This window comes from Perognathus longimembris, chromosome 8, assembly GCF_023159225.1.
Source record: "Perognathus longimembris pacificus isolate PPM17 chromosome 8, ASM2315922v1, whole genome shotgun sequence".
Lineage (NCBI taxonomy): Eukaryota > Metazoa > Chordata > Mammalia > Rodentia > Heteromyidae > Perognathus > Perognathus longimembris.
This window is the reverse complement of record NC_063168.1, coordinates 45,039,411-45,064,532: the sequence shown is the minus strand read 5'-3', so window position 1 is coordinate 45,064,532 and position 25,122 is coordinate 45,039,411. Positions and strand designations below refer to the sequence as shown.

Sequence of the window (25,122 nt, the reverse complement as noted above, 5' to 3'; positions counted from 1 at the left end):
AAAAGGAATTTTAAAAAATGGAAATAGATTTCCTACAAATTGTTTGCTGTACCTTTTGCCTGTATAGTGACTTTATCCAGTCCTTTCATCCTTAAAAGTTGATGGTTGGGTGTTGGTGGCTCATCCTTGTAATCCTAGCTACTCAAGAGGCTGAGACCTGGAGGATGGAGACTTGAAGCCTGCTGGAGCAGAAAAGTGCAAAATTTCATGTTCAGTTAACCAACAAAATGCCAGACTCCGAGGTATGGCTAGAGTGCCAGTCATGAGTAAGAAAGCTGAATGAAAGCAAAAAGCCCCTGCAAGCCCTGGTACTGACACTCTCCTTCCCCCCTCCATTTTTTTTTTTTTTTTTTTGTCTAAATGCTATTTCCTGATACACTGATTGACTAGACAACATATAAATGTGGTTCTGGGTATTTGAATTTAAATTTATCACAACAAATCTGAAGCCTTGATAAAATGAATATTTGCCAGAATGAGGTCATTATTACTTGAAGTTTTGGTCTTAGTGTATGTGTAGCATAGATCTCCATAAATTATTAAGGAATAGTATCAGAAGTTTGAGAATTACTGGTTTAGTGATAGATGGGGATGGTGACTAAATAATTATGAATCAGATATTCTGTACAGGTTGCTAAGGAAGATAAAAGAAGCAAGTAATTCAAGGAAGGCCTTGGAGAAGTGACTGAGCCGTTTGTTTTTTTTTTAACTTTTTAAAAATTTTAACTTTTTATTGTCAAAGTAATGTACAGAGGGGTTACAATTACATATGTAAGGCAGTGAGTACATTTCTTACCAAAGTTGTTACCTCCTTCATTTTTCTTCCATCGTCCCTCCTCCCCAGTTTCCTCCTCTGACTTTGAGCAGTTTTAAACTATGAAGTAGAAGACCTTTCTAGAAAAACACAAAGAGTTAAAGAGCTTAGTCTATTTGGGAAGATTTTTGAGAAGAAAATCCGTGAATATTTCTATATGTGTATGTTTGGAAATTTGTATGTCAACATACCAAAGATATTAGGTTTTACTAGACTGATGCTTTTTTTTCCCTGGGATCTCATGATGTTTTGCTTATGTGCATGTGTGTTATATATAGCACACAAGTTTAGAGAATGTATGTGTGTATGTATGTATTTGGTTCCATTCTACGATGTGGGAACAGTTTTAGGGATAGAAAGTTTGACCATAATAGCACATATATGTGCTTTCTGAAATGTAGAGAGCATTTTATAAAATGACTGTCAGCACAACTATTTATAAAAATAATCACATCTAAAATAAAGTTTAAAAAAGATGGAAGAGCCAGTCATAGGTAAGCCGAAAATAGTTGTTTGGAAATGATTACCAAATGCTCTTTTTCTATTTTTTTGTAACATTAATATCTGCTAGCTATTGTAGCAGATTAAGTTTTAATAAAAGTTTTAATGAAACTTTATAAGAGAAAAAGTGGTCTATTTTTCCTTTTAATTGGGAAGATCACTGTTACTTATTTCTGAGAATACCTATAGAATGGCTCTTTGAATATACATATCAGACCCCTTGCTGTTAAAGCCACTTTGTACATTTTATCACGAATAGTATGCAAAAAGGATAAGTTCAAGGCCAGCCTAGGGTACATAGCAAACCCCTATCATAAAAATAACAACAAAAAAAACCCAGAAATTAAGGCTTTCGTTAATTACAGGAAAAAGTAAACATCAGATAAAGTCTTAAGAGAAACGAAAGAAAACTTCAACAACCAAAAAATGAATAAGAAAGAAGAGTGATCCTTTTGCCTTAACCTTTCAAGTGCTAGAATTACAGGCATTTGCTACCCCAATTTCATTTTGATTAGGATTCAGATTGTTGCAGTGATAGTCCTCTGGTTTTGTAGACTTCAAAGTTAAAGTAGCATAGCTATAACCAAGATTTGTCAGACAACAAATATTTGAGCAGTAAATTAAATAAGCCAGCACTGCCCTTTGAGTTTCAGCCTGTCAAGAAAGGTGTATATTAAACCATTTCAAGTATGGTAAATATTACAAAAATACAAGGTACTGCAAGAGAGTAGAACTGGGAGTGCTTGCTAGTCTGAGATACTGGCCTTTAGCCAGAATTAGGTGATGTGAAAGGTTGGTTGTAAAGGCTCTAACGAGGAAAAATCATGATTTACTCAGACATGTGAATGGTAGAAAATAAAGGAAATAGTGGTAAAAAAAAAATGTGGTCAGAGAGGTTAGACAGTGGCTAAATCATGTTAGGGTCTTGTACATGGTGTTGGGGATTTTGACCTGAGGGTACTTTGATGGGTTAAGCAGGAAATGGGCATTACCAGATTTACATTTGAAGCAATTGCTTTAGATATATTGTGAGCAAATGGATGTGAAGGGAGTAAATTTAGGGAATATCTTGTCAGACCAGACCAATTTCCCCATAGAGCATGGATGTCACGAATGCCTATTCTACTTAGATATCTCCAAAGCATATGAAATTGAGCAAGTAGGTAAAAGAAAACAAAACAGTACTGTGAGCACTCACCCGTCTCCAGCCCCCCCCCCCCCGCCCCAGCTAGTTTCCTTTCCAATATTCCTTATCAAAGAGAATGATCAGATTTCAGATTTCCATGCAGTTGCTGATCCTATCCTACTACTAGTGATTACTGGATTCCTTATATGGAGCTGTAGTAGATAGAGCGTCTTGGAATTTAGGTATAATGTTTGGAGTTATTCTATTTAGTAGGATAAGTATATTTAATAATTTTGTCACTTTTTGTTAAAATATATAAAGATTATTTAAAGTCAGTATAATTCTGTGTTAATCATGCTTTTGATTTTAGAATTACATAAAATTGGTATATTGAAACAATATATGTTTCTTAGTTTTATGCTTTGGGTCAAGTGGATCACTCTCAGGAAGATTTTATTGTCCACCTTTATTAGATTTATTTCTGATAATGTTTGTACTTTAGATGCCATTTTCAGGAGCAGTTTAATTGGCTGCAGGAGATTTATTGCATGATATTCAAGGTATTAAAATCATTTTCTGAATACAAAGAATACCATTTGTTTATATTCAAATGCCAACCATATTTACCCTTGTACTGCAGGACATTAGATCTGTTTAATTATTTTTGTTTTTAAGATTTCCTTAATTTTTCATTTTTTATTCCTATTTTCTTCCTTCCTCGGTTCTTTGTGAGACATGGTCTGGCTCTGTATCTCAGGTTGGAGTGAAGTTTGCAATTCTCCTGCCTCAGCTTTCCACAGGATTTCAGATACCACCACATCTGGTTAATTTTCTTTCAAAAGTTACTTTTCAAATATTGTAAGCTGTCAAAGTTATAGTGCTGAGCGGCTGATTGGGTACTATGTAATTTGCACAGTATATTTCTTACTAGTTATTTTTCATTCTTTTTTGATTTCCATGTTGTCAGGTGTTTTTTTTTTTTTCTTTTTATTTTCCTGCCTTTGACATATTCTTGTTCAGTTATGGCATTGATTGCAATTCCAAATTGGGAAAGTGGATTTTTTTAAACTAGATTTATTCTGAGAACCATTACTTCCACCCTGTCTTCCCTTTGTCCCTTTCTTCTTCTTTCCTAGACTGACCTCAAACTTGAAATTCTTCTGCCTTAGCCTTCTTCTGCCTTAGTGCTTAGGATTACAGACATTCACTACTACTTCTGGTTTTCCTTTCTATTATTACATCTAATAACAGGGTCAATTGCTATTTTAGATAATAGTAAAAGATTAAAGTCAGTATAGTATTATATTACTTTTTTTTTTTTTTTTTTTGGCCAGTCCTGGGCCTTGGACTCAGGGCCTGAGCACTGTCCCTGGCTTCCTTTTGCTCAAGGCTAGCACTCTGCCACTTGAGCCACAGTGCCACTTCTGGCCGTTTTTTTCTGTATATGTGGTGCTGGGGAATCGAACCCAGGCCTCATATATATGAGGCAAGCTCTCTTGCCACTAGGCCATATCCCCAGCCCCTATATTACTATTTGTTGCCAACTTTTAAAAAGCATTACATAGAAACAACCACTTTTCTTATTGGAGAAAACAGTTCTTAGTCAATTTAGATTTTTTTTTAAGTTTTTATTGTCAAACTGATGTACAGAGAGGTTACAGTTTCATACATTAGGCATTGGATACATTTCTTGTACTGTTTGTTACCTTGTCCCTCATACCCCCCTCCCCCCTCCCTCTTACCCTTTCCCCCCCTGAGGTGTTCAGTTCACTTACACCAAACAGTTTTGCAAGTATTGCTTTTGTAGTTTTTTCTCTTTTTTTAATTTAGATCTTTTATGGATTGCATTTTGACATCTATATTGTATGTAAAGTAGGATTCATTGTAATAAAACCTTTCTGTTTTTTGTACAGAAAGTTTCTTGGTTTTGTGTTTTTTTTTTGCTGTTAAAGCAGTGATGTTTTTTTTTTCTTTTTTCTTTTTTTTTTTTTTTGCCAGTCCTGGGCCTTGGACTCAGAGCCTGAGCACTGTCCCTGGCTTCTTTTTGCTCAAGGCTAGCACTCTGCCACTTGAGCCACAGTGCCACTTCTGGCCATTTTCTATATATGTGGTGCTGGGGAATGGAACCCAGGGCTTCATGTTTATGAGGCAAGCGCTCTTGCCACTAGGCCATATTCCCAGCCCTGTTTCATTTTTTTGACCTACCAAAATATTACTTTTTAACTTTCCCTAGATTCTGGTGATCAACTGCCACATTGTTTTGGAGACAAATTTTGCAACAGTGGATACTTTGTACAAAAGATACAAAATTACAAAACTTAAGATTTTCAAGTTTATCTGGGCAAGTTAGGTGGGAGAAAAGTGAGTTTAGTGATTACCACATAGGATTTACATTTCTATGCATTTTTTTCTCTCCAGTTTTAGTGATACCTGCTTTTAGCATGGGTTGGTGAAAGGTTCTCCCCACCACACACACACTCAATTTATTTCTTTTTCAGTCCTCATTTCAGAAGCAGTTTCTCAGTGAGATAAATCTTTATACCCTTTGTTTTCTGCTTCCTTCTCCCCCACACTAGAAATTGCAGCTGCACACATTTTTTTTGTTGTTGTTTAGAGACAATGGATCACATGCTGTGTCACCTAAACCTATGACCAAGAGACAGTGTATCCTATCCCTAAGAGACCATAATGCTTCAGTTGTCCTGGATACATGACATCATGTAGCATTATAATCAAATATACATCTTTTTGGAATACATTTAGGATTTATACTGTATTGTCAGTGTTGGGTTTTACTGAATGAGTACTTATTTTAATGGAGAATCTTAATCATATAATGATGTTAAATCAATAAGAATAGGTAGGAGTTCCTTTTCTTTTCTTTTTGGAGACAAACTACATTTTTGTTACAGCCTGTCCTTAAACATTGAAGCTTCCTGCCTCAGGCTCCCAAATGCTTAGATTATGGGCACCCCTGTGCTGTGCTAAGTTTTTATACTTTACCACTCCTTTTACCTAAGGGTAACCAAGGTTTTCAGGTATTTGAGTTTTTTTTTTTGGTTTTTTTTTGGCCAGTCCTGGGCCTTGGACTCAGGGCCTGAGCACTGTCCCTGGCTTCTTCCCGCTCAAGGCTAGCACTCTGCCACTTGAGCCACAGTGCCGCTTCTGGCCGTTTTCTGTATATGTGGTGCTGGGGAATCGAACCTAGGGCCTCGTGTATCCGAGGCAGGCACTCTTGCCACTAGGCTATATCCCCAGCCCGGTATTTGAGATTTTAAACCATTCATTTATCTGGAGGTGGGGTTACTAGATATTGAACTAAAGTTTTATGTATGTATGCAGTATGTATGTATGTATGTATGTATGTATGTATGTATGTATGTATGTGCCATTCCTGGGCTTTAACTCAGGGCCTGGGTGCTGTTCCTTAGCTTAAAATGAAGCTCAGGGTTACCACTTGAGCCAAAGCTCCATTTCTGGCCCTTTTTTGGTGGTTAAATTGGGATGAGGATCTTATGGACTTTCCTACCCTGACTGGCTTTGAATTGAGATCCTCAGATCTCAGCCTCCTCCTGAGTAGGTAGCTAGGATCACAATGGTGAGCCACCAGCACCTGGCTAAATCTAGTATTTGTTAGGTTTGAGTTATGCCATCCTTTAAAAAAAAAAAAAAGCAACTCTGCTAGTAAATGTTAGGCTTCATTTTGCTACCAACTTTGTATATTAGCAGGAAGAAAATTGTTTTTTATTTATTGTCTTTTTGGCTCGAGAATTTTAACTCAGGATCTGGAGCTTGCTAGGCACCTGATTTTCCATTGAGCCACACAACTCTTCCCTCGTTTTCCTTTTGTGCATGTGTGTTTGTATGTGTACATATGTTTGTATCTATGTGCCAATACTGAGGCTTGAGGGCTCCTCTTTAGCTTTTTTTGCTTAAGACTGGTACTGTCCACTTGAATGAACCACTCTTCCACTTCTAGCATTTGCTGGTTAATTGGAGATAGTCTCACGGGCTTTTCTGTTGGGGCTGTCTTCAAATCTCAGCCTCCTGAGTAGCTAGGATTACAGGCTTGAACCACCAGTGCCTGGCTATTTTCCATTTTTTTATAATAGCATTCAGATTTAGAAAATAATTATTATCCAAACTGCTAGGTATTTTATCAAATTTATTATAAAATGGTTTTATACTGGTTAGTGAGTCTAGACAAATACCAACAGTGGCTTTCAGTCTTAAAGAAAGTACCTTATTATAATTAATAAATAGGATTAATTGCTTGGGAGATTGGAGGAAACAAGGTGGAAAAAATAATGACCAGGCACAAGAGTGCAATAGAAAGACAAATTGCAACAAATTTGCTTTGTGTATCAAAAATTGACTTGTGGGACTGGGAATGGGGCTTGGTGGTAGAATGCTTGCTTAGCATGCATGAAGCTCTGGGTTTGATTCTTCAGTACCACATAGATAGAAAAGCCAGAAGTGGTGCTGTGACTCAAGAGGTAGAGTGCTAGCCTTAAGCAAAAGCTCAGGCACAGTGCCGAAGCCGTGAGTAAAGAATTGTGTTTTATGTAGATCCTAATTTTTTTTCAACGAAGTAAAATACATTACTTCCTCAAAAGACTAATAAAATAGATTAAATATAAAATTAACAGAAATTACTTAGAAATAATAACATAGACTTTGGGCTTTGAGAACTATAATATGGGGTTAAGATGGAAATTTAATTAAAATGGAAATACAATGGGAAGAGATTCAATAAAAAAATTAAGATGGATTGAGTATGGTGGTCTGAGTCGTAATTCCAGCACTTGGGAGTTCAGGTTACAAGATCCTGAATTTGAGGCCAGCCTGCATTACATAATGAAACCCTACCTCAGGGGAAAAAAAGACTAAACCAAATAGAAACAGTGCCAGGTGTATTGGGGAAAAAAACCCAACAGTTTGAGTTTGAGGCCCTGAGTTCAAGCCCTAGCACGCAAAAAAATTACATTAATGAACTTTATGCTGAGTACCTAGTGCCTCACACCTATAATCCTAGGCATAGGTAGGAGGATCATTGTTGAAAGGCAAAACTACAATATGCTATCTGGATAACCTAAAACAAGAGGGGCTGGAGGTGTGTATGGGTCAAGTGGTAGCACAAAACTCTAGTACCAACCTCCATGTGCGCACACACACACACACACAAATGGACCCATACATGAAAGTATTATATGAGTTTGGGAATGTAGATCAGTGATAGAGCCTGTGCTTAGCTTGTGCTAATCCCTGTATTCAAATAAACAGATGTACCGTATAGATGTTATACTGAAATGAATAAGTCCTATCTTGATAGTAGTCAGGAAATTATAATTTTGAATGTTTTAACTTGGTAATTATTGAATAAATGTAACTACATATAGATATTTACATTCCTGTTTTGGTTGTGCCATTATTTTTATTGTGTCTTTTTGTTACTGAGGATGAAACTAATAAGTGAAATTTCAACTTTTTTGCCCATAAGCTGTTAAAGGAATTTAGATCTTTCTTAGCCATTTAACAACAAAACACTAAAAGTTCTGAGTTTTAAGTCCTTTTAGATTAAGTAAATCACAAAGATTTAAAGAATTCAGTCATGTAGTAAGATTGGCAAAATATAGACATAGGGTGCACAGGAACAAAATAAGGAAATAAAAATATCAAAGAAAATGATGAAATAGCTATTGTAAGACTTTTCTGAGAAGTCCTGGTTTCAGTTAGCTGTCTTTCCTGATGGTTTAATTGGCCACTAGGGAGATACATCCTTAATAGGTAAAAATTTTTAAATAATTTAATTCTAAAACATATTAATACTGATTTTACACAGTGTCATTTTTGTGTTTGAAGAATATAGCATGTATAAATTTGTATATAAAGAAAATTATTTAAAAATTAACTCATCAATAACCTGATGTGGAGATACGTTATAAATTACAAAAATGTCAGAAGTACTCAAGTACATTATAAGAATTTTAAATACATTCCGAATGCACTACCATCTCTGCAGCAAGTATTCATTGTGTTAATAGTGCTTGCTTTCTCTTTCTTTCCTTTCTTTCTTTGCTGGTCCTGGGGCTTGAACTCAGGGCCTGATTACTTTCTAGACTGGGCTGTCTTCAAACTGATTCTTAAATCTCAGCCTTCTGAGTAGCTAGTATTATAGGCCTGAGCCACTGGCACTCAGCAGTGCTTTTGTTTTTATTCTCATTTATTTTGTACCGAAATCTATGAAGATACAGCTATTGTAATTCTAAATTGAGAAGCCTTAGGACTGAGCAGGGATTTGAACCCAGATTCTATTTTGTTACAGATCTTGACTTTTTTTTCTGTACTGGAGTTTGAACACTCAGGGCCTTGTGCTTGCTATTCAGGTGCTCTACACTTGAGCCATACAACCAAATAGCAGATGCTCTTATCCTTCTGCTTCTTGTCTCCAGATGTAATTAATATCAGTATTAATTATTTCAATTTTACTTTTATGGTGTTTTCACTAATGAACTTGTTTATTCTACGATTTTAACATCAAACAGATTCCTCAGGTATGCTCAGTGTTTCCTACCCTTATGTATGTATGTTAATTCATTTTTCAAGGAGTAACCTTTCTATTTTATAGTTATCCACTGTTTTCTACAGAACCTAGTAACTGCGACGATAGAGATATGAAGAAGTGAGAGTTTTCTTAGGAAAGAATCAGGAGATGCTCTTCTAATAGTATACCTATCCCTTGGGTTTTTCTCTCTCCTTTTAAAAAATCTATATTGCTATGTGTAGAGTAGTTGAAATTACAGTCCAATATGGTTATTAGTTTAACTTCAAAATGCATTTATATTCCTACAATGCATCTTTGTATCAGATTACTTATTCTGTATCCTTAATTACAAACAGATTTCTAAATATTTGGAGAAAAAAGTGATAAAGTTTATGTATTAAATTCATATATCTCAAGGTGAGCTTTTTATCTTGGCTCAGATCAGAGTCTAATGTGTTATAAATAAAATTCTAATGAAACATACTAGCTTTTTAGTGTGTAGAAGGTAATAACTATATTAAGATAATTTCTATAGTTTAAATATTGACTCTCAGAGCCAAAAGTATTCTTAACCTTTGTAATGGTTAAGAGATGGCATATGTGATTTGAGCCAATAAAAGATTGTCAGTGTTGTTTTCCATTTCCTCCTAATGTGACAATACATTTTCTACAGAAATACTAACATTTAGTATAAGGTATTGTTTCAGACCTAACTGGGTTGTAATGTATCATATATATTGTATTACCTCTATATCTGGCGCGGGGAGGTTTAGATAAGGGATTATAAACATCTACTAAAATACAGCAGTGTGATGTGCTTTAGTGTGGATCAGTGTTTTCTTACATTTTAACAAGGTGTAAATCCTTTTCTTAAGAGTATTGGGGTTGAACAACTCCTGTGGCCTGTGTTTACTTGGCAAGTTCTCTTAAGCCATGCTCCAGGTCTGTGGATCCAGTGTAAATCTCATTTGGCGTATACCTAACTTTAATTCTCAAGTTGCTTTGAAGAGAAAAGAAAAAAGTAAGTCATAAAAAGTGGCTATTAGTCTCATATACTTGAGCAATCTCTGTATTTTGCTTTGGAGAGACTGCCTTCAATAATGAGCCTTCAAAGTAACAGGTTAAAGTATGTTCCTTATATTTAAAGTGTATGATTTTTAGAAAGATGGTAAGAGGTCTTTTTTTTTTTTTTTATCAGTTATGGGACTGAACTCAGGGCCTGGCTGCTCCTGAGTTTTTCTGCTCAGGGCTAGTGCTCTACCACTTTGAACTACAGCTCTATTTCTCATTTTCTGGTGAAGACTCTTATGTCCGATTACAGTCTTCCTGTTGGAGCTGGCTTTGAACTGAGATCCTCAGATCTCAGGCTCTTATGAGCTACCAGTGCCTGTCTTTCTTTTAAGAAATGTACGTAAACCAATCACCTGGGTGGCTCATGCCATGGATTCTTGATCATTTTTCCCATAACAACCACCCAACTTCTGCTAAAAACATTTTGCATATCAAAAAAATGTAAAATTTTCATAGCATCACTTAAATTGAGTGGCCTAGGAGGCCATGGCCTAGGAGGATTACCATAACTTTGAATTTGCTCTTTGGCCACTGTTTGCTTCGTGGGAGACCTATTTCTACAAAGTTAGGGCATGGAAATACCAGAGCACATGAGTTAAACACGGGACTGAGAGCTTCTCCATATCACTTGAGCTGTGTATATGGACATGGGGATATTCTGGCTGATCAAAACAGTATAATAAATCTACAATCAGGTTTACTATAATGTAAACATGTTTCCAGTAGTACCCAGACCAACTTTATGCTGAGAGCATCCTAAAATGCTAGACAAAATTTAAATGCATCACTGCTCTTGCACAAAAGTTAAGCCTACACTAATTGGAAACATATTGAGGTAAGCTGTCCATTGTCTTGAGGGTATTTGTCAAATCAGGTGTGCTTTTTTCTTGGCTTTATAGGGCTCCAGTGAGGACCAGATCCTGGCAAGAATAGTTTTCCCATTAAGTTGAATACCATAGGCCTCAGCCTTCCAAGTGTTTTACTTTGTTTTTCTGCCAGTCCTGGGCCTTGGATTCAGGGCCTGAGCACTGTTCCTGGCTTCTTTTTGCTCAAGGCTAGCACTCTACCTTTTGAGCCACAGCACCACTTCGCTTTTTCTGTTTATGTGGTGCTGAGGAATCGAACCCAGGACTTTGTGCATGCTAGGCAAGCACTCTATTGCTAAGCCACATTCCCAGCCCCTTAATGTTTTATTAACTAGTATTTTTTCTTTCATGTACCCCTAAAAATTGTCTTTCCAGAATATTGTTGCAAATAGGGGGGCTGGGGATATGGCCTAGTGGTAAGAGTGCCTGCCTCGTATACATGAGGCCCTGGGTTCGATTCCCCAGCACCACATATACAGAAAGCAGCCAGAAGTGGCGCTGTGGCTTAAGTGGCAGAGTGCTAGCCTTGAGCGGGAAGAAGCCAGGGACAGTGCTCAGGCCCTGAGTCCAAGCCCCAGGACTGGCCAAAAAAAAAAAAAAAAGAATATTGTTGCAAATAGGAAAAATAAAATCTCACTGAAAATCTGCTACCTAGACAACTCCCTTAGCACACTATTTTAGCACAGAAATCCAAACCTAAACCTCAGGCCAGGAATTTCAAATGATGGTGAACTGTTCTCAGTGGCATGGCAAAAGCTGATATATTCATCATTACCCAAGATTTTTCACCAGTAAAGTTGTCATGAAAATAAGTAGATTATAATAAAAAATTATCAACAATCCAAACTTAACAGGATTCTGTGCACAGTAAGTTGAATCAGACTTGTGGACTTCACATTTTGGTATGACCAGATGTGAAATAGAAAGGCTTAAATTTGAGAAAGAGAACAAATATTTTGCAAAAGGATCAAAAGTCATGGAATTTAAATTTAAATGAAAAGATTTAAAAATAAATAGAATTGAAGAAAAATTGATGTAGTAAGAGGAAAATCTGAAGAAAACCAGAATACAATACAGACAAGAAAATGGAAAATATGAGAGATTAATAAAAAGGAAAAACGTTACCGTTAGAGGAATCTCAGTTAACAGTTGTTGAAGTAGATTATCCTGTAATGACATTAAAATAGCAGTCTAGAATTCTGTAGCTAGATAGATCTAGACATCCTTTTTTTCCTTTTCTTTTTTTTTTGTTTTTTGGCCAGTCCTGGCCTCGGACTCAGGGCCTGAGCACTGTCCCTGGCTTCTTCTTGCTCAAGGCTAGCACTCTGCCACTTGAGCCACAGCGCCACTTCTGGCCGTTTTCTGTATATGTGGAGCTGGGGAATCGAACCCAGGGCCTCATGTATACAAGGCAAGCACTCTTGCCACTAGGCCATATCCCCAGCCCCTTTTTTCCTTTTCTTTTAATCAAACTTGCTATTCTATGTCAGAATTGAGGCCATTAGTGGTCTTAATGAAACATGTACATTTTGTATTTCCTATCATTTTGATTTTTTTAATGTGTGCTTTTCTAATTCTCATTTTCAAATATACTTATCTAGTAGGATTTATTTTGTACATTTATCTTCCTCTTCTGAGTTTAGGAATTTTTTTGTGTGTGTGTTTTTAGTGGTTTAGTGGTCATAAATTCCTTTAGTTTCTGTTTGTCATGGAATGTTTCTGTTTCTCCAATTCTGACTTTGATGGATGCATTAATCCAGATTCACAGTTATTTTTTTTTTCCGAACTTGTAATATATCATCCATGTTTTCCTTGTTTTTTTTTTGTTTTTTTCTTTTTTGTTGTTGTTGTTTGTGGGCCTGGGCACTGTCCTCAGCTCTTCAGCTCAAGGCTAGTGCTCTACTACTTGAGCCATAGCGCCATTTCTGGTTTTCTGGTGGTTAATTGGAGATAAGAGTCTCACAGACTTTCCTGTCCTGGCTGGCTTTTTTTTTTTTTTTTTTTTTTTGGCCAGTCCTGGGCCTTGGATTCAAGGCCTGAGCACTGTCCCTGGTTTCTTTTTGCTCAAGGCTAGCACTCTGCTACTTGAGCCACAGTGCCACTTCTGGCTTTTTCTATATGTATGGTGCTGGGGAGTCGAACCTAGGGCTTCATGTATACGAGGCAAGCACTCTTGCCACTAGGCCATATTCCCAGCTCCATCCTGGCTGGCTTTAAACTGTGATCCTCAGATCCCAGCCTCCTGAGTAGCTAGGATTACAGGTGTGTTCATGGGTGCCTGACTTCCTTGTTTTTATTTATATTTTTGATGCTGGTACTAAGACTTGAACCTTGAGCATAGGTGTTTTCACTCCAGGCTGGCATTCTACCACTTGAGCCACAGCTCCACGTCTGGCTTTTTAGTGGTTAATAGGAGATAAGAGTCTTATGAACTTTTTCTTCCTGGGCTGGCTTTGAACCATGATCCTCAGATTCAACCTCCTGAGTAGCTAGGATTACAGGCAGGAGACACAGGGGCTTGGTTTCTCCTGGTTTTTAGAATTCCTGTGCAGAAATCTGTTTTTATTCTTGTGGATTTGCCATTATGAGACTTGCTTCACAGAGTTTTCAGTATTTTTTCTTTTTGTGAAGTGTGTGTATTGGGGGGTATATTCAGTGTTTTGTACTACAATATGTCTAAAGTATTCTTTTCTGATCTTACGTATTTTGGCGTTTGAAAGGTTCCTATGCTTGGATGACTCTCAAGATACGGAATTTTTTTTGTTTGTTTGTTTTGCTATTATTTTGATTGTTTTCTGTGCCTTTAGTTCCCTTCTCTTCTGTACTCATGTTGTAGGTTTGGTCTTTTGATAGTGTCCCAGAGGTCTTCTATGCTCCATTTGGATTTCCTTAATATTTTTTCTTTGTCTTTATGTAATTGACTATATCCCTCTTTGTTTTTGACTATCTGATACTCTTATTTTTATCTTGCTACATTCTGTTAGTAAGACTTTCAATTGAATTTTTTAGGGGGGTGGTAATTATGGAGCTTTTTATTTCCAGGATTTTAATTTGATGTTTTTCTGCAGAAGTTCTAGATCCTGTGTCCTGCGTTGTCTTCCTCACTTCATTCAGCTCTTTATTTGAATTCTCTTGAGTTGATTCAACTGTGTTTATTGTATTCACTGCAAAAATTCAGCTGCTTGTAACATCCTTTTAAATAGTTGGTGATGGGGCTGGGAATATAGCCTAGTGGTAAAGTGCTCGCCTTGTATACATGAAGCCCTGGGTTCAGTTCCTCAGCACCACATATATAGAAAAAATCTGGAAGTGGCGCTGTGGCTCAAGAGTGCTGCTAGCCTTGAGCAAAAAGAAGCCAGGGACAGTGCTCAGGCCCTGAGTCCAAGCCCAGGACTGGCAAACAACAAAATAATTAAAATAAATAGTTGGCGATTCTTCATTTTGCTTTTGAGTTTGTTGCTTAAAATTTCATCCACTTTACTGTTGTTCAAATACTTTTTTGTGAAATTGTTAATTTTTGGAAGAGAAATATTTTGTTTTATCATACTTTGTATTTCTGCATTGTGATTTGCATATTTTAGACCCAAGTCATTTGAAGTCACAGAAGTCATTGAAGTCATTAGACCAAGTCATTAGAAGTTTTAATCATCTCACTGTTCAGGCAAAGCAGTACATTTACTAGGTTGAGATACTGTTACTTACCTGTGGACTGAGGGATATAGCTCTATAGCCATGCATTTACCCATTGCTCAGGACCCTGGACTTAATTCTCAGCACTACTTAGATCAAGGGAAACTCAGTGAAGTCTCTTTGTCATCAAATACCTGCTAGGAGGCAATTTCCAGGGGCAGGGTTTAGTGCTCTTAGGCTCTGCCTGACAGTTTGTCTCTGGAGCATAGACATGTATCATCATGCCCAATTTATTGCTGGCAAAAATATGACTATCTGAAAAGTAGCTGAAGTGAAAAATGGTTGAGACTATGGCTCAAGTAATAGAGTAGCTGCCTAGCAAGCTCAAGGCCCGACCTACTCCCCCTTTTGCTTTTTTACCTGTGTCAGGCTTAGACTACATTCCTTCTATATTCCAGACTATAAGTCTTCAGCCAGAAGACTTTGGTGGTCAAATAAATAATTTGATCTGTTATGTAGGAAACTATGTTAATTATGGAATATATTTGTATTTTTATGTCTGTTTTTAAGGTTCTATCACTTTTCTCTTTTGCTCATTCTTCCACAGTAAGTTTTTAATTAAAATTAAGTTTTTGGTGTTTCTTTTTCTTTCTTTTTTTTTCTTTTTGCCAGTCCTGGGGCTTGGACTGAGGGCCTGAGCACTGTCCCTGGCTTCCTTTTGCTCAAGGCTAGCATTCTAACCACTTGAGCCACAGCGCTACTTCTGGCTTTTTCTATTTATGTAGTGCTGAGGAATCTAACCCAGGGCTTCATGCATGCGAGGCGAGCAGTCTATGGCTAAGCCATATTCCCAGCCCCCAAATTAAGTATGTTTTAAGAGCAAAACAAAAGGCATTTGAGAAAAAAAATGTAAAGGATAGTATAGAAACACCTTTTTGGGCTGGGAATGTGGTAGAGCACTAGCCTTGAGCACAAAAAGGCTCAGGACAGTGCCCAAGCCCTGAGTTCATGCCCCACAGTCATGGCAAGAGAGCTTGCCTCCCATACATGAAGCCCTAGGTTCGATTCCCCAGCACCACATATACAGAAAACGGCCAGAAGGGGCGCTGTGGCTCAAGTGGCAGAGTGCTAGCCTTGAGCAAAAAGAAAGCCAGGGACAGTGCTCAGGCCCTGAGTCCAAGGCCCAGGACTGGCAATATATATATATATATATATATATATAGATATTTGAATTTATAAGAGAAAAATATTAAGTCAAGATTTAGCTGATCACAAATTCATTGAATAAGAAGTATTATCTTTTCATATTCCAGGAACTGGAAAGCATTGTGGGGCTAGCAGGTGTTGTGTGGAAAGTTTGAAAGAGAGTGGATAGGGAAAGGACAAGTATTAGTCAAAAGGTAACCAAGTGCTAGTCATCTATTTCACATCAGTCTGCTATAGTTAGTAATGTGTCATTCAAAATTGCTGCAGTAGCTTTTAACTGCTTTGAACCCAAATAGAAATATGTTCATTAGCTTGATTTGGTCATTCCACAAGGTATACATGTACCATATTACATTGAATCTCATAAGTGTAATTACACTTTGGCAATTAAAGATAAATAATTTTAAAAGAAATGTTTTCTCTTTAGTGTGATACACTACAAAATATTTTAAGTGGTTTATCTTTATAGTACATATTATTTGAAGAGAGGAATCACCTAAAACAATTGGTTAAACTATGTTACAATTTTGATTATTTTCAAGATGTAGCCCTACTTGTGACTATTATAGCTTAACTGTTGGATAATAGATTGCAAAATTTCTTTGGTTTAGGGATCTTTAAATATGTATTTCTTTGGTTTGGGATCTTTATGTATTTCCTTTCTTCGGAATCGTAAATATTGCATTGATTGACTGATAATTCCTTCCTTCCTTGCAGACCTATACAAGTAAATGGGTCCAGTAATTGGAATGACTCCAGATAAGAGAGCTGAAACCCCAGGAGCTGAAAAGATTGCAGGACTAAGCCAAATTTACCAAATGGGAAGCTTGCCCGAAGCTGTTGATGCTGCTGGGCCAAAGGCCACTCTGGTAGGCAGTGAGTCAACAGATGATGAACTCACAAACTTGAACTGGCTTCATGAAAGTACTAATCTTCTAACAAACTTCAGCCTCGGAAGTGAAGGTCTTCCAATGGTTAGTCCATTGTATGATATAGAGGGAGATGATGTGCCATCTTTTGGGCCATCTTGCTACCAGAACCCAGAAAAAAAATCAGCAACTTCAAAGCCCCCATACTCCTTTAGTCTTCTCATTTATATGGCTATTGAACACTCTCCAAATAAATGTTTGCCTGTCAAAGAAATTTATAGCTGGATTTTGGATCGCTTCCCATACTTTGCTACTGCACCAACAGGCTGGAAGAATTCTGTTCGACATAATCTGTCCTTAAACAAATGTTTTCAGAAAGTGGAAAGAAGCCACAGCAAGGTCAGTGTTTATAAACATTGCTACATTTGATTGGGGAACTAACATGGAACCCTTAAGATTTGGGAAAATCAAGGGAGACAAAAACCTCAGTTTGAGACTAATTCTATTAGCTTGTCACTTGCTTTCATTTGAGAAGGTTTAAAATTTTGTTAAGTATTGACAAAAATCTAACAGAATTATGTTCCATCTAGTATATTTAGGTATACCTGGATTACTCTTTTTAATGTCCTAATTTTCTGTCTTGGTTTCTGCAGTGTTTTTTTAAAGTATATCAGTACATTATTTGTATTTACTCAGTTTGACAATCTGTGTTACAATTTAAGTATGGACTATTTACATTAATGTCTTAAAGGATATGATTGGGGTTAATTATCACCTTCCTTGTTATATGTTTTGTATATATATTTTTATTTTTTCCATTTTTTTAGTTTGTTTTAAAAAAGCTAAACTGCGGGTTTCTATAGATAAAGAGGGTATGTAAGGGAAAATATGAAGAGTAATAAATAACATGCTAAATTCTTTCAACTTCAGTTTTGATGTCAAATTAGTGAATGCTTTAAAACAAAATATGAGATTTTCCTGTATTTTTTGAGTGATAGTTTGAAAAATAGGGTAATATTGTCTTAAATACCATCCAAATTCCTTACCAAAGGAAAAGCTATAGTTTATACCTTATACAGTGGGGGAAGTTTCAAGGAAGGTGAAGAATTTCAAAAGTTGATAATTATTGACTGCTGTTTTTATTTGTTATTGTTGTTCTGGGGCTCGCACTAAAGGCCTGAGATTCATTTCCCTATCCTAAATACAATATCTTCATATGAAATCTTGCTGTTAACTATAAGGCTAGTTGTCATCCCATCCTGTTCATCTTCACAAATGTCTTAGTAATTATTTTCAATTCCATATAAATGCTAGAATCAGTGTTAATGCAGAAGTTCCCCACTTTTCCACATCTCTTCACCAGATCCCTAGTTTTTATTACAGTTTTATTACAGTATTACAGTTTATCTACAAATCAATTAGGAGAGAACTGACATCTTTTTATATGGTATTTCTCATCATGTGTGTTTTTTGTATGCCACTACAGAAGCCTAGTATAAATTTTCATACTCATAGTTAATGTTATTATCCTTTAAAATTTTAACTTTGTGACTACTGCAATACAGTTGAGGTTTTAGATAATGATTTTATATTGAGAAACCCTGTTAGCGTATTCTAATAATTTTATTAGAATTCCATATACAGTCTTAGCATTGGTAAACAATTGTTTTCCCCTTTTGTATGCCAGTTCTAAGCATTGTACACTGTGTATTCTCAAGCTTTTCCCCCCTCAAACCTAGTTCAGTACCACTTGAATCATAGCTCTACTTCTGACTATTTTTCTTGCTGGCTAATAGGAAGTAAGAGTTTCAGAATTTCCCTGATCAGGCTCTAGAGTAGAAACTTCAGATCTCAGTCTTCTGAGAAGCCAGAATTATAGAGATAAGCCACCAGTACCCAGCTAAATTCATTTCTTACTGTGCTATTTATAATACAATACATAATACAATACAATACAATACAATAAAATAATGAACTGTCGAGGTGACAGTGGGCCTAATGCCCGAATTATACTGGATATATACTGTGGAGTTTTTGTAGAGACCCTTTACCAGATCAAGGTTTCCTTCTATCCTTAGGCTACAGTTTATTAGGAATGAATGCTTATTCTGCATCCATAATGATGTTCCATAATTTTTTCTTTTTTAATCTGAATAGCAGATTCCATTGAATTTTCTATTATTATAAAGCCAATGTCACATTTTCTAATTCAGCCTGAGAATGATATCTTGTATATACATTGCTAGATTCTGTTTCCTAATATTTTGCTTTGGGTTTTGCATTTGTACACAAGTAAGACTAGCATGTGATCATGATCAACTCTAGCTTGATCTCTGTTTATTGGTTTACTTATTTTTTTTTACTGGTCCTGGGGCTTTTCCTGAGCCTCTTTATGCTTAAGGCTAGTGCTCTACTACTTGAGCCACAGTGCCACTTCTGATTTTTTTCTGAGTAGTTTATTGGAGAATAGAGTCTCATGGACTTCCCTGCCTGAGCTGGATTCGAACTGCGATCCTCAGATCTCAGATCTGAGTAGCTACGATTATAGGTGCCAGCCCAGCTTCTATTACATTTTGTTAACAAAATTAGGTTAATTTGTGGGTGACATTGATCAAGATGCATTGTGTTTATAAACTGCTTTGTTGAATGGTAAGGCCTTTGTACAGCTACTTAAAAGTAATAAAATGCTTTAAAAATTAGCTTAGTTCATTAAATCATTTGAAGAGTTTTAGACTAGAGCTCTGTTCTGAGATTTCTGGGAAAAACTTGAATATGAAACTATGTAGCTTTGATGCCCTCTTTGAGGGAGATGTTAGGGCTGGTTTGATTCAGTTCTTCAGTTATTATAGGATTCTTTAAGTTTTATATTTTTCCTTTAGTTTTAAAAAGTAGTATTTTCCTGTTAACTTCATTGGTTTTCAAACATCCAAACTGGGTCATGGCTCAGTAGTACTTGTCCAGAAAGTGCAAATTTCTGAGCTCAACTCCTTGTACCATCAAAACAAGTTTTCAAATGTCCTCATAAAGTTCTCCATAATATTTTCTTTTCACTATCTAAACTTCTCATCCACTTTGCATTCCTAATATCTACCTAAGCCTTTTGCTTTTATTCCTTCGTAGTCTTGGCAGGCTTGTCAGTATTATTAGACTTTGATAAAAACAACTTTTTTTCCTCTTGATCTTTTATGTTTGTATAGGGAAATGGTCAAGAGTACAGATTTAGTGCAAATTCCAACTTTTGTACTTGTGAGCTGCATGCACTTGGACAAAGCATATGATTCTTTCTATCTAAGTTACTTAAAAAAGAAGGATGATTATAACCATACTAACCTCATAGAGTTATTATATAGAGTGGGTGAATTAATAAAGTAGGATAGATAGAATAGTTCTAGTATATAACACATAATAAACTGTATAAGTATTTGCTACTAGCAATAACATTATTATTATTGCTGATAATGTTAACTACTCACTTGCAACTAGTGTAATTACTTCCAATAGAAGTTTAGTTAGGACATTATAGAAAAATAATTAAGTATGTCAATCTGGTATGTTTATATCCTAAAATGTAACTTATCTAACACACATAGCTATATAAATAGCTCTTAATTTATATGGCAAAAAAAAGAATTAGAGACTAATAGATAAGATGTCTAATTCATAATAAAGAAATGTAAGTTACAATGAAATAGTGCTTTTCATCAGATTGAAAACTAAAGATATTGTTTAGTCCTCATCACAGCACAGAAAATTAATATGGAAAAACCCTGCTAGTGGGCAGACTATATATCATAATTTTGAAAGACAAACTAGAGCATGTAGCAAATATTTTAGTATGTGTATTCACTACTTCAGTAAAATAACTAGAAATTATAGGCTCAGGAAAAAAATCCAACAAGCAAATTAAAATTCATGTAAGATTTTCAGTGTGAAAACAACAGAAAAAGAAATGAACTCAAACTGTCACCACCAGTCAGAGCAGGAAGGAAGGAACATATAGATGGTGATGTTCATAACAATTACAGCAATTTACTGAAATGTCTGAGATTTAGACAAAAAGGTGACATTCAAATACAATAAGAAATACATGTGTATCTCTTTATTTATGAAACTTTGAGTCAGTACTTCATAATGACAGTATTATTCTTTTCATCTGTGGAAGGCAAATAAGTTATTTACTCTTATAATATTTACCTTGAGTAAATATTGGAGTTGAATTTTATAAACTTGACAGGACCTTTTTGGTAATTAGCAGTTACAGAGATGATCATTCACAAAAAAGGGCAAGATGGCAACATCTAGATCAAACTATAAAGTACTAATCCTACCAAATAGCTGATAATGCTACTGATTAGATGGGGTTTTCTCTTTTTATCATCTGTATCAATTACTGCTTAAAAGACACATGTGAAAGTCTTAGTGTATTATTTGTCTCTCTCGGGATTTAAAAAAATTATGAAAAGTAGACATTGTAGTGTTTTGGCTTAGTTTTATATTTTAGATTGACATGGACATGGAAGTACACACTTATTAATACCAGCACGAGTGAGGTTGAGGCAGGAAGATTTTGAGTGTGAGGCCTGCCTGGGGTACATAACAAGTTCTAGGCCAGTCTGGCTACATAGTGAAATCCTGTTTCATAAAATAAAATAAAAATTAACATCTTTTATTTTTTAAAGTCAAGTGATTAAAACTAGATCCTAGCACATTTTAGGCAAATACCTTGCCACTGAGCTGCATCCACAGTCCAACCTTCAAATCCTCTATCTGGCATGTCCAATGTAAGTGCAACTAAAATATTGTGAATCTGGAAATATGGAATCAATTAGTGCCATTTTAATCAGTTATTGGTGATTTTAAAAGTCACTAGAGAGAGACAAGGCAGGCAACTCTTTAAATGCATGAGGCAAAAGCAAAGGAAGAGATGACATCTAGTAAGGATTGTACTCATTACTTGACTTATGAAATGGCAAACCCTTCTGGACAACACTTTAATAATAACAATTCCATATTTTTTATTTTTTTTAAAACGCTTTATTTTTTATTTTATTTTATTATTATTATTATTTTTTTTTTTGGCCAGTCCTGGGGCTTGGACTCAGGGCCTGAGCACTATTTCCTGGCTTCTTTTTGCTCAAGGCTAGCACTCTGCCACTTGAGCCACAGCGCCACTTCTGGCCATTTTCTGTATATGTGGTGCTGAGGAATCGAACCCAGGGCTTCATGTATAGGAGGCAGGCACTCTAGCCACTAGGCCATATCCCTAGCCCCTCCATATTTTTTAAATGTGTAAGATAAAAACTAGTATTACAAGATTGGTAAACATTGTATCATCTCTAAAATTATTGTTTTAAATTCCGTTAAGATAAATCATTAAAATTTAGCCTTCATTATATTGCTCATTTGTTTTTTTATCAAATTAAAATGAATGTTTTTAAATTTTATTTTTATCTTTAAGCATTTGTACAGGGCTGGGAATATGGCCTAGTGGCAAAGTGCTCGCCTCATATATGTGAAGCCCTGGGTTAGATTCCTCAGCACCACATATATAGAAAAGACTGGAAATGGCACTGTGGTGCAAGTGGTAGAGTGCCAGCCTTGAGCAAAAAGAAGCCAGGGACAGTGCTCAGTCCCTGAGTTCAAGCCCCAGGACTGGCAAAAAACAAAGCAGTTGTACAAAGGAGTTGCCATTCTGCAAAGAAGTATATGAATACAGTAAATCTTTGAACAGTGTCACCCTTTTCATCATTCTTCCCATCCCTCCCAGCCCTACCCTTTATTCCCTTTTTCTCGAAAACCATTTCCATGATTTTCTACCATGTAAGTCCAGCCTTAAATTTTTAATATGAAAAATATCAAATTAGGGATTTCATGTTTCCAGTTTATATTGAACTAAAAATTTTATTTCTTTTTAGTGCATTTTTTGGGGGGAGGGTGGGAGATTCCTGTCCCGGGGCTTGAACTCAGGACCTGGGTGCTAACCTTTAGCACTCTACCACTTGAGCTATAGCTCCCATTAAAATTTTTCTTTCAAGACAAATTTACTTTAAAAACAATAGTTCTAAAGCTCTGTTATTTGTGTTCCATCATTTAAACACAATACTAGAGACACAAAGACTTAAAGTTAAAAATAAGTTCTTTTTTACATGTATTTAAACATAGCTTAGTAAAGAACATGGCTTTTATCTCTCCTTACTGAGTTCATGAACAGACCCAGTGAAAGAAAGTGGTGCAGTGGTATCATAAACCACACTGTTATTTAGACCATTCTCAGGATACCTACCTGCACTGAAACTGCAAGTATTCAATACCATTTCTTGCAGTTTGCTGATTTCCTTGAAATAGCAGTAATATCTCCAAATAATTACCATAATGTCAAATGCTTTTGTGGAATAATTTAGGTGATATGTTGTCACTGAATGACAGAAAGAAGGTTCAACCGATAATCTTGGACTTCTTTTCTGTATGACAGTGTGGTGTAGGACACTAGGTGCTAGTGTGACCCAGAATGCCTTAATTGTGTTACCATCCCACAGATTAGGGAGTTTTTCCTGTTTGAACTTACTTCATTCTTTTTCTTTACCATCTAACTTCTGTGTTTTATTCAGAATTGTTTTTTAGCATTTTGTTAACCCCCTCATGTCTTAGGAATAAAGGAATAAGACTGCTATTTTTCAACCAACATCCAATAAATGGTATTGTATGCTGATTTTAGAATAACTGCTTAGCATTCATGTATTTTGCAAGTGTGTCACTTGAATATAAATGACTTTATTTGAATCTCATTACAAGTCAGTGAAGTGGCCCAAGTTGGTGTTTTATTTTGTAGGCCAAATATGAATGAGAGGTTGTTGACTCTCAGAAATTAGATAGCAAATCAGTAAGCAGTGGTTAGGATATCAGTTTTAAATTTGTAGAACAATGTTTTTTCATCAGGTCATTATTCTATAAATATCATAACATGATAGCTCAAGATAAGAGTCTCAATAATAGACTAATAGTACCTTGAAAAATAGTTTAAGCAAGGAAGTAGTCTGGAGATCATCATATTAAATCTTACATTGTATAGGATTTATACAAGCAAAAATTCATAGGGGAACAAGTACATTTTCTTGTTTTTAAATAATTGCCATTGCAGTTGTAGTGTGTAATTTGAATTTTAAGAAAAGATTTTTGTAGTACAAAAGCGTAACACAAAACTAGATGTTAGGTGGAGTACTGGTGAGTCATGGCTGTAATCCTAGCTTCTCAGGAGTCTGAGATCTGAGGATTGAAGTCCGAAGCCAGCCAAAGCAGGAAATTATTCTGTGTGACTCTTATCTCCAAATAACTACCAAAAAAAGCTGGAACTGGAGCTGTGGTTTAAGTTGTAGAGTGCTAGCCTTGAGCAAAAAATCTCAAGGACAATGCCCAGCCCCTAATTTCAAGCTCCAGGACACACACACACACACACACACACACACACACACACACACACACACACACACACAGCTGCACACCTATACCTAGATGTTACTAATTAATTTGAGCCTCTGTAGGCTTATAAGTTAGAAGAAGTTTCATAAATCACATGCATTGGCAAGCCCACTTCAACTTTGGTATTATACTCAGAAGATATGTGAGAGCTTTCTCTCACATTTATTGAAAATATGACACTGATTATGTATGCATAAAAGTTATTTTGACAGATTATAAATTATTGTGCATTTTATTTTAGGTAAATGGAAAAGGTTCCTTATGGTGTGTTGATCCAGAGTATAAACCCAATCTTATACAGGCACTGAAGAAGCAACCTTCCTCTTTACAAAGGTAAGAGTCTGCCATGTAACTATTAGTGGTGATTTAGAAGATTTACTAGGTGAAATGAAGAAACTTGACAAGTAGGAATTTTTTTTTTGTATAGAGATTTATGGATAACATTAGTCTAAGGCAGTCTTACACTTTAATTTGTGTTTCTAGAAAATAAGAAATTGAGTAGTTGAGAATTCTCAGACATGAAGTCACTATAATATAAGTGAACTGTAAATAAAATTGTGTAACTCCAGTTACCAAAAGGTTGTCATAAGCTGGATGCTAGTGGTTCATGCCTGTAATTTAGTGACTCAGGAGGCTGAGACCTGGAAGTCAAAGACATCCTAGGCCCCAGAGACTGCTGGACTCCATTTCCCGAGTACTCAAATGGTAGAGCACTAGTCATAAGCAAGCCAAGCAAGAATGTAAGGCCCCGAGTTCAAGTCATTTTAATTGTCTACCATAGTAAGGTGGACCAAGAAATGGAAAATTAAAAGTATGTTTAAAATTTTTTAATATAATGATTAAGTTTGTCATTGTAACATTTTATTCATTTCAGTTAAGTTTTTTCTTTGTCATAGCATTGCTCTTTTCAGAGCTGGTATTGAATCCAGGGCCTCTCACTGAGCTACATCTCCCATCTCACCCTGCTTAATAGCACTTTTTTTTTTTTTTGCCAGTTCTGGGCCTTGGACTCAGGGCCT

General features: G+C 36.0%; 1 protein-coding gene across 4 annotated transcripts in view; it reads left to right on the top strand.

Annotated features, from left to right (window-relative positions):
- Foxn2 (forkhead box N2) overlaps positions 1–25,122 on the top strand; it is a 38,959-nt gene that overhangs the window by 5,301 nt on the left and 8,536 nt on the right. For 3 of the 4 annotated variants that reach the window (XM_048352967.1, XM_048352969.1, XM_048352966.1), the window contains exons 2-3: positions 16,476–17,026; positions 24,345–24,436. In XM_048352967.1, coding sequence (XP_048208924.1) covers positions 16,490–17,026; positions 24,345–24,436 — 629 coding nt within the window. In that variant the 5' untranslated portion in view covers positions 16,476–16,489. Of the gene's footprint in view, positions 1–10,354; positions 10,752–16,475; positions 17,027–24,344; positions 24,437–25,122 lie in introns of those variants that run through there. The other variant, XM_048352968.1, reaches the window with a different exon arrangement.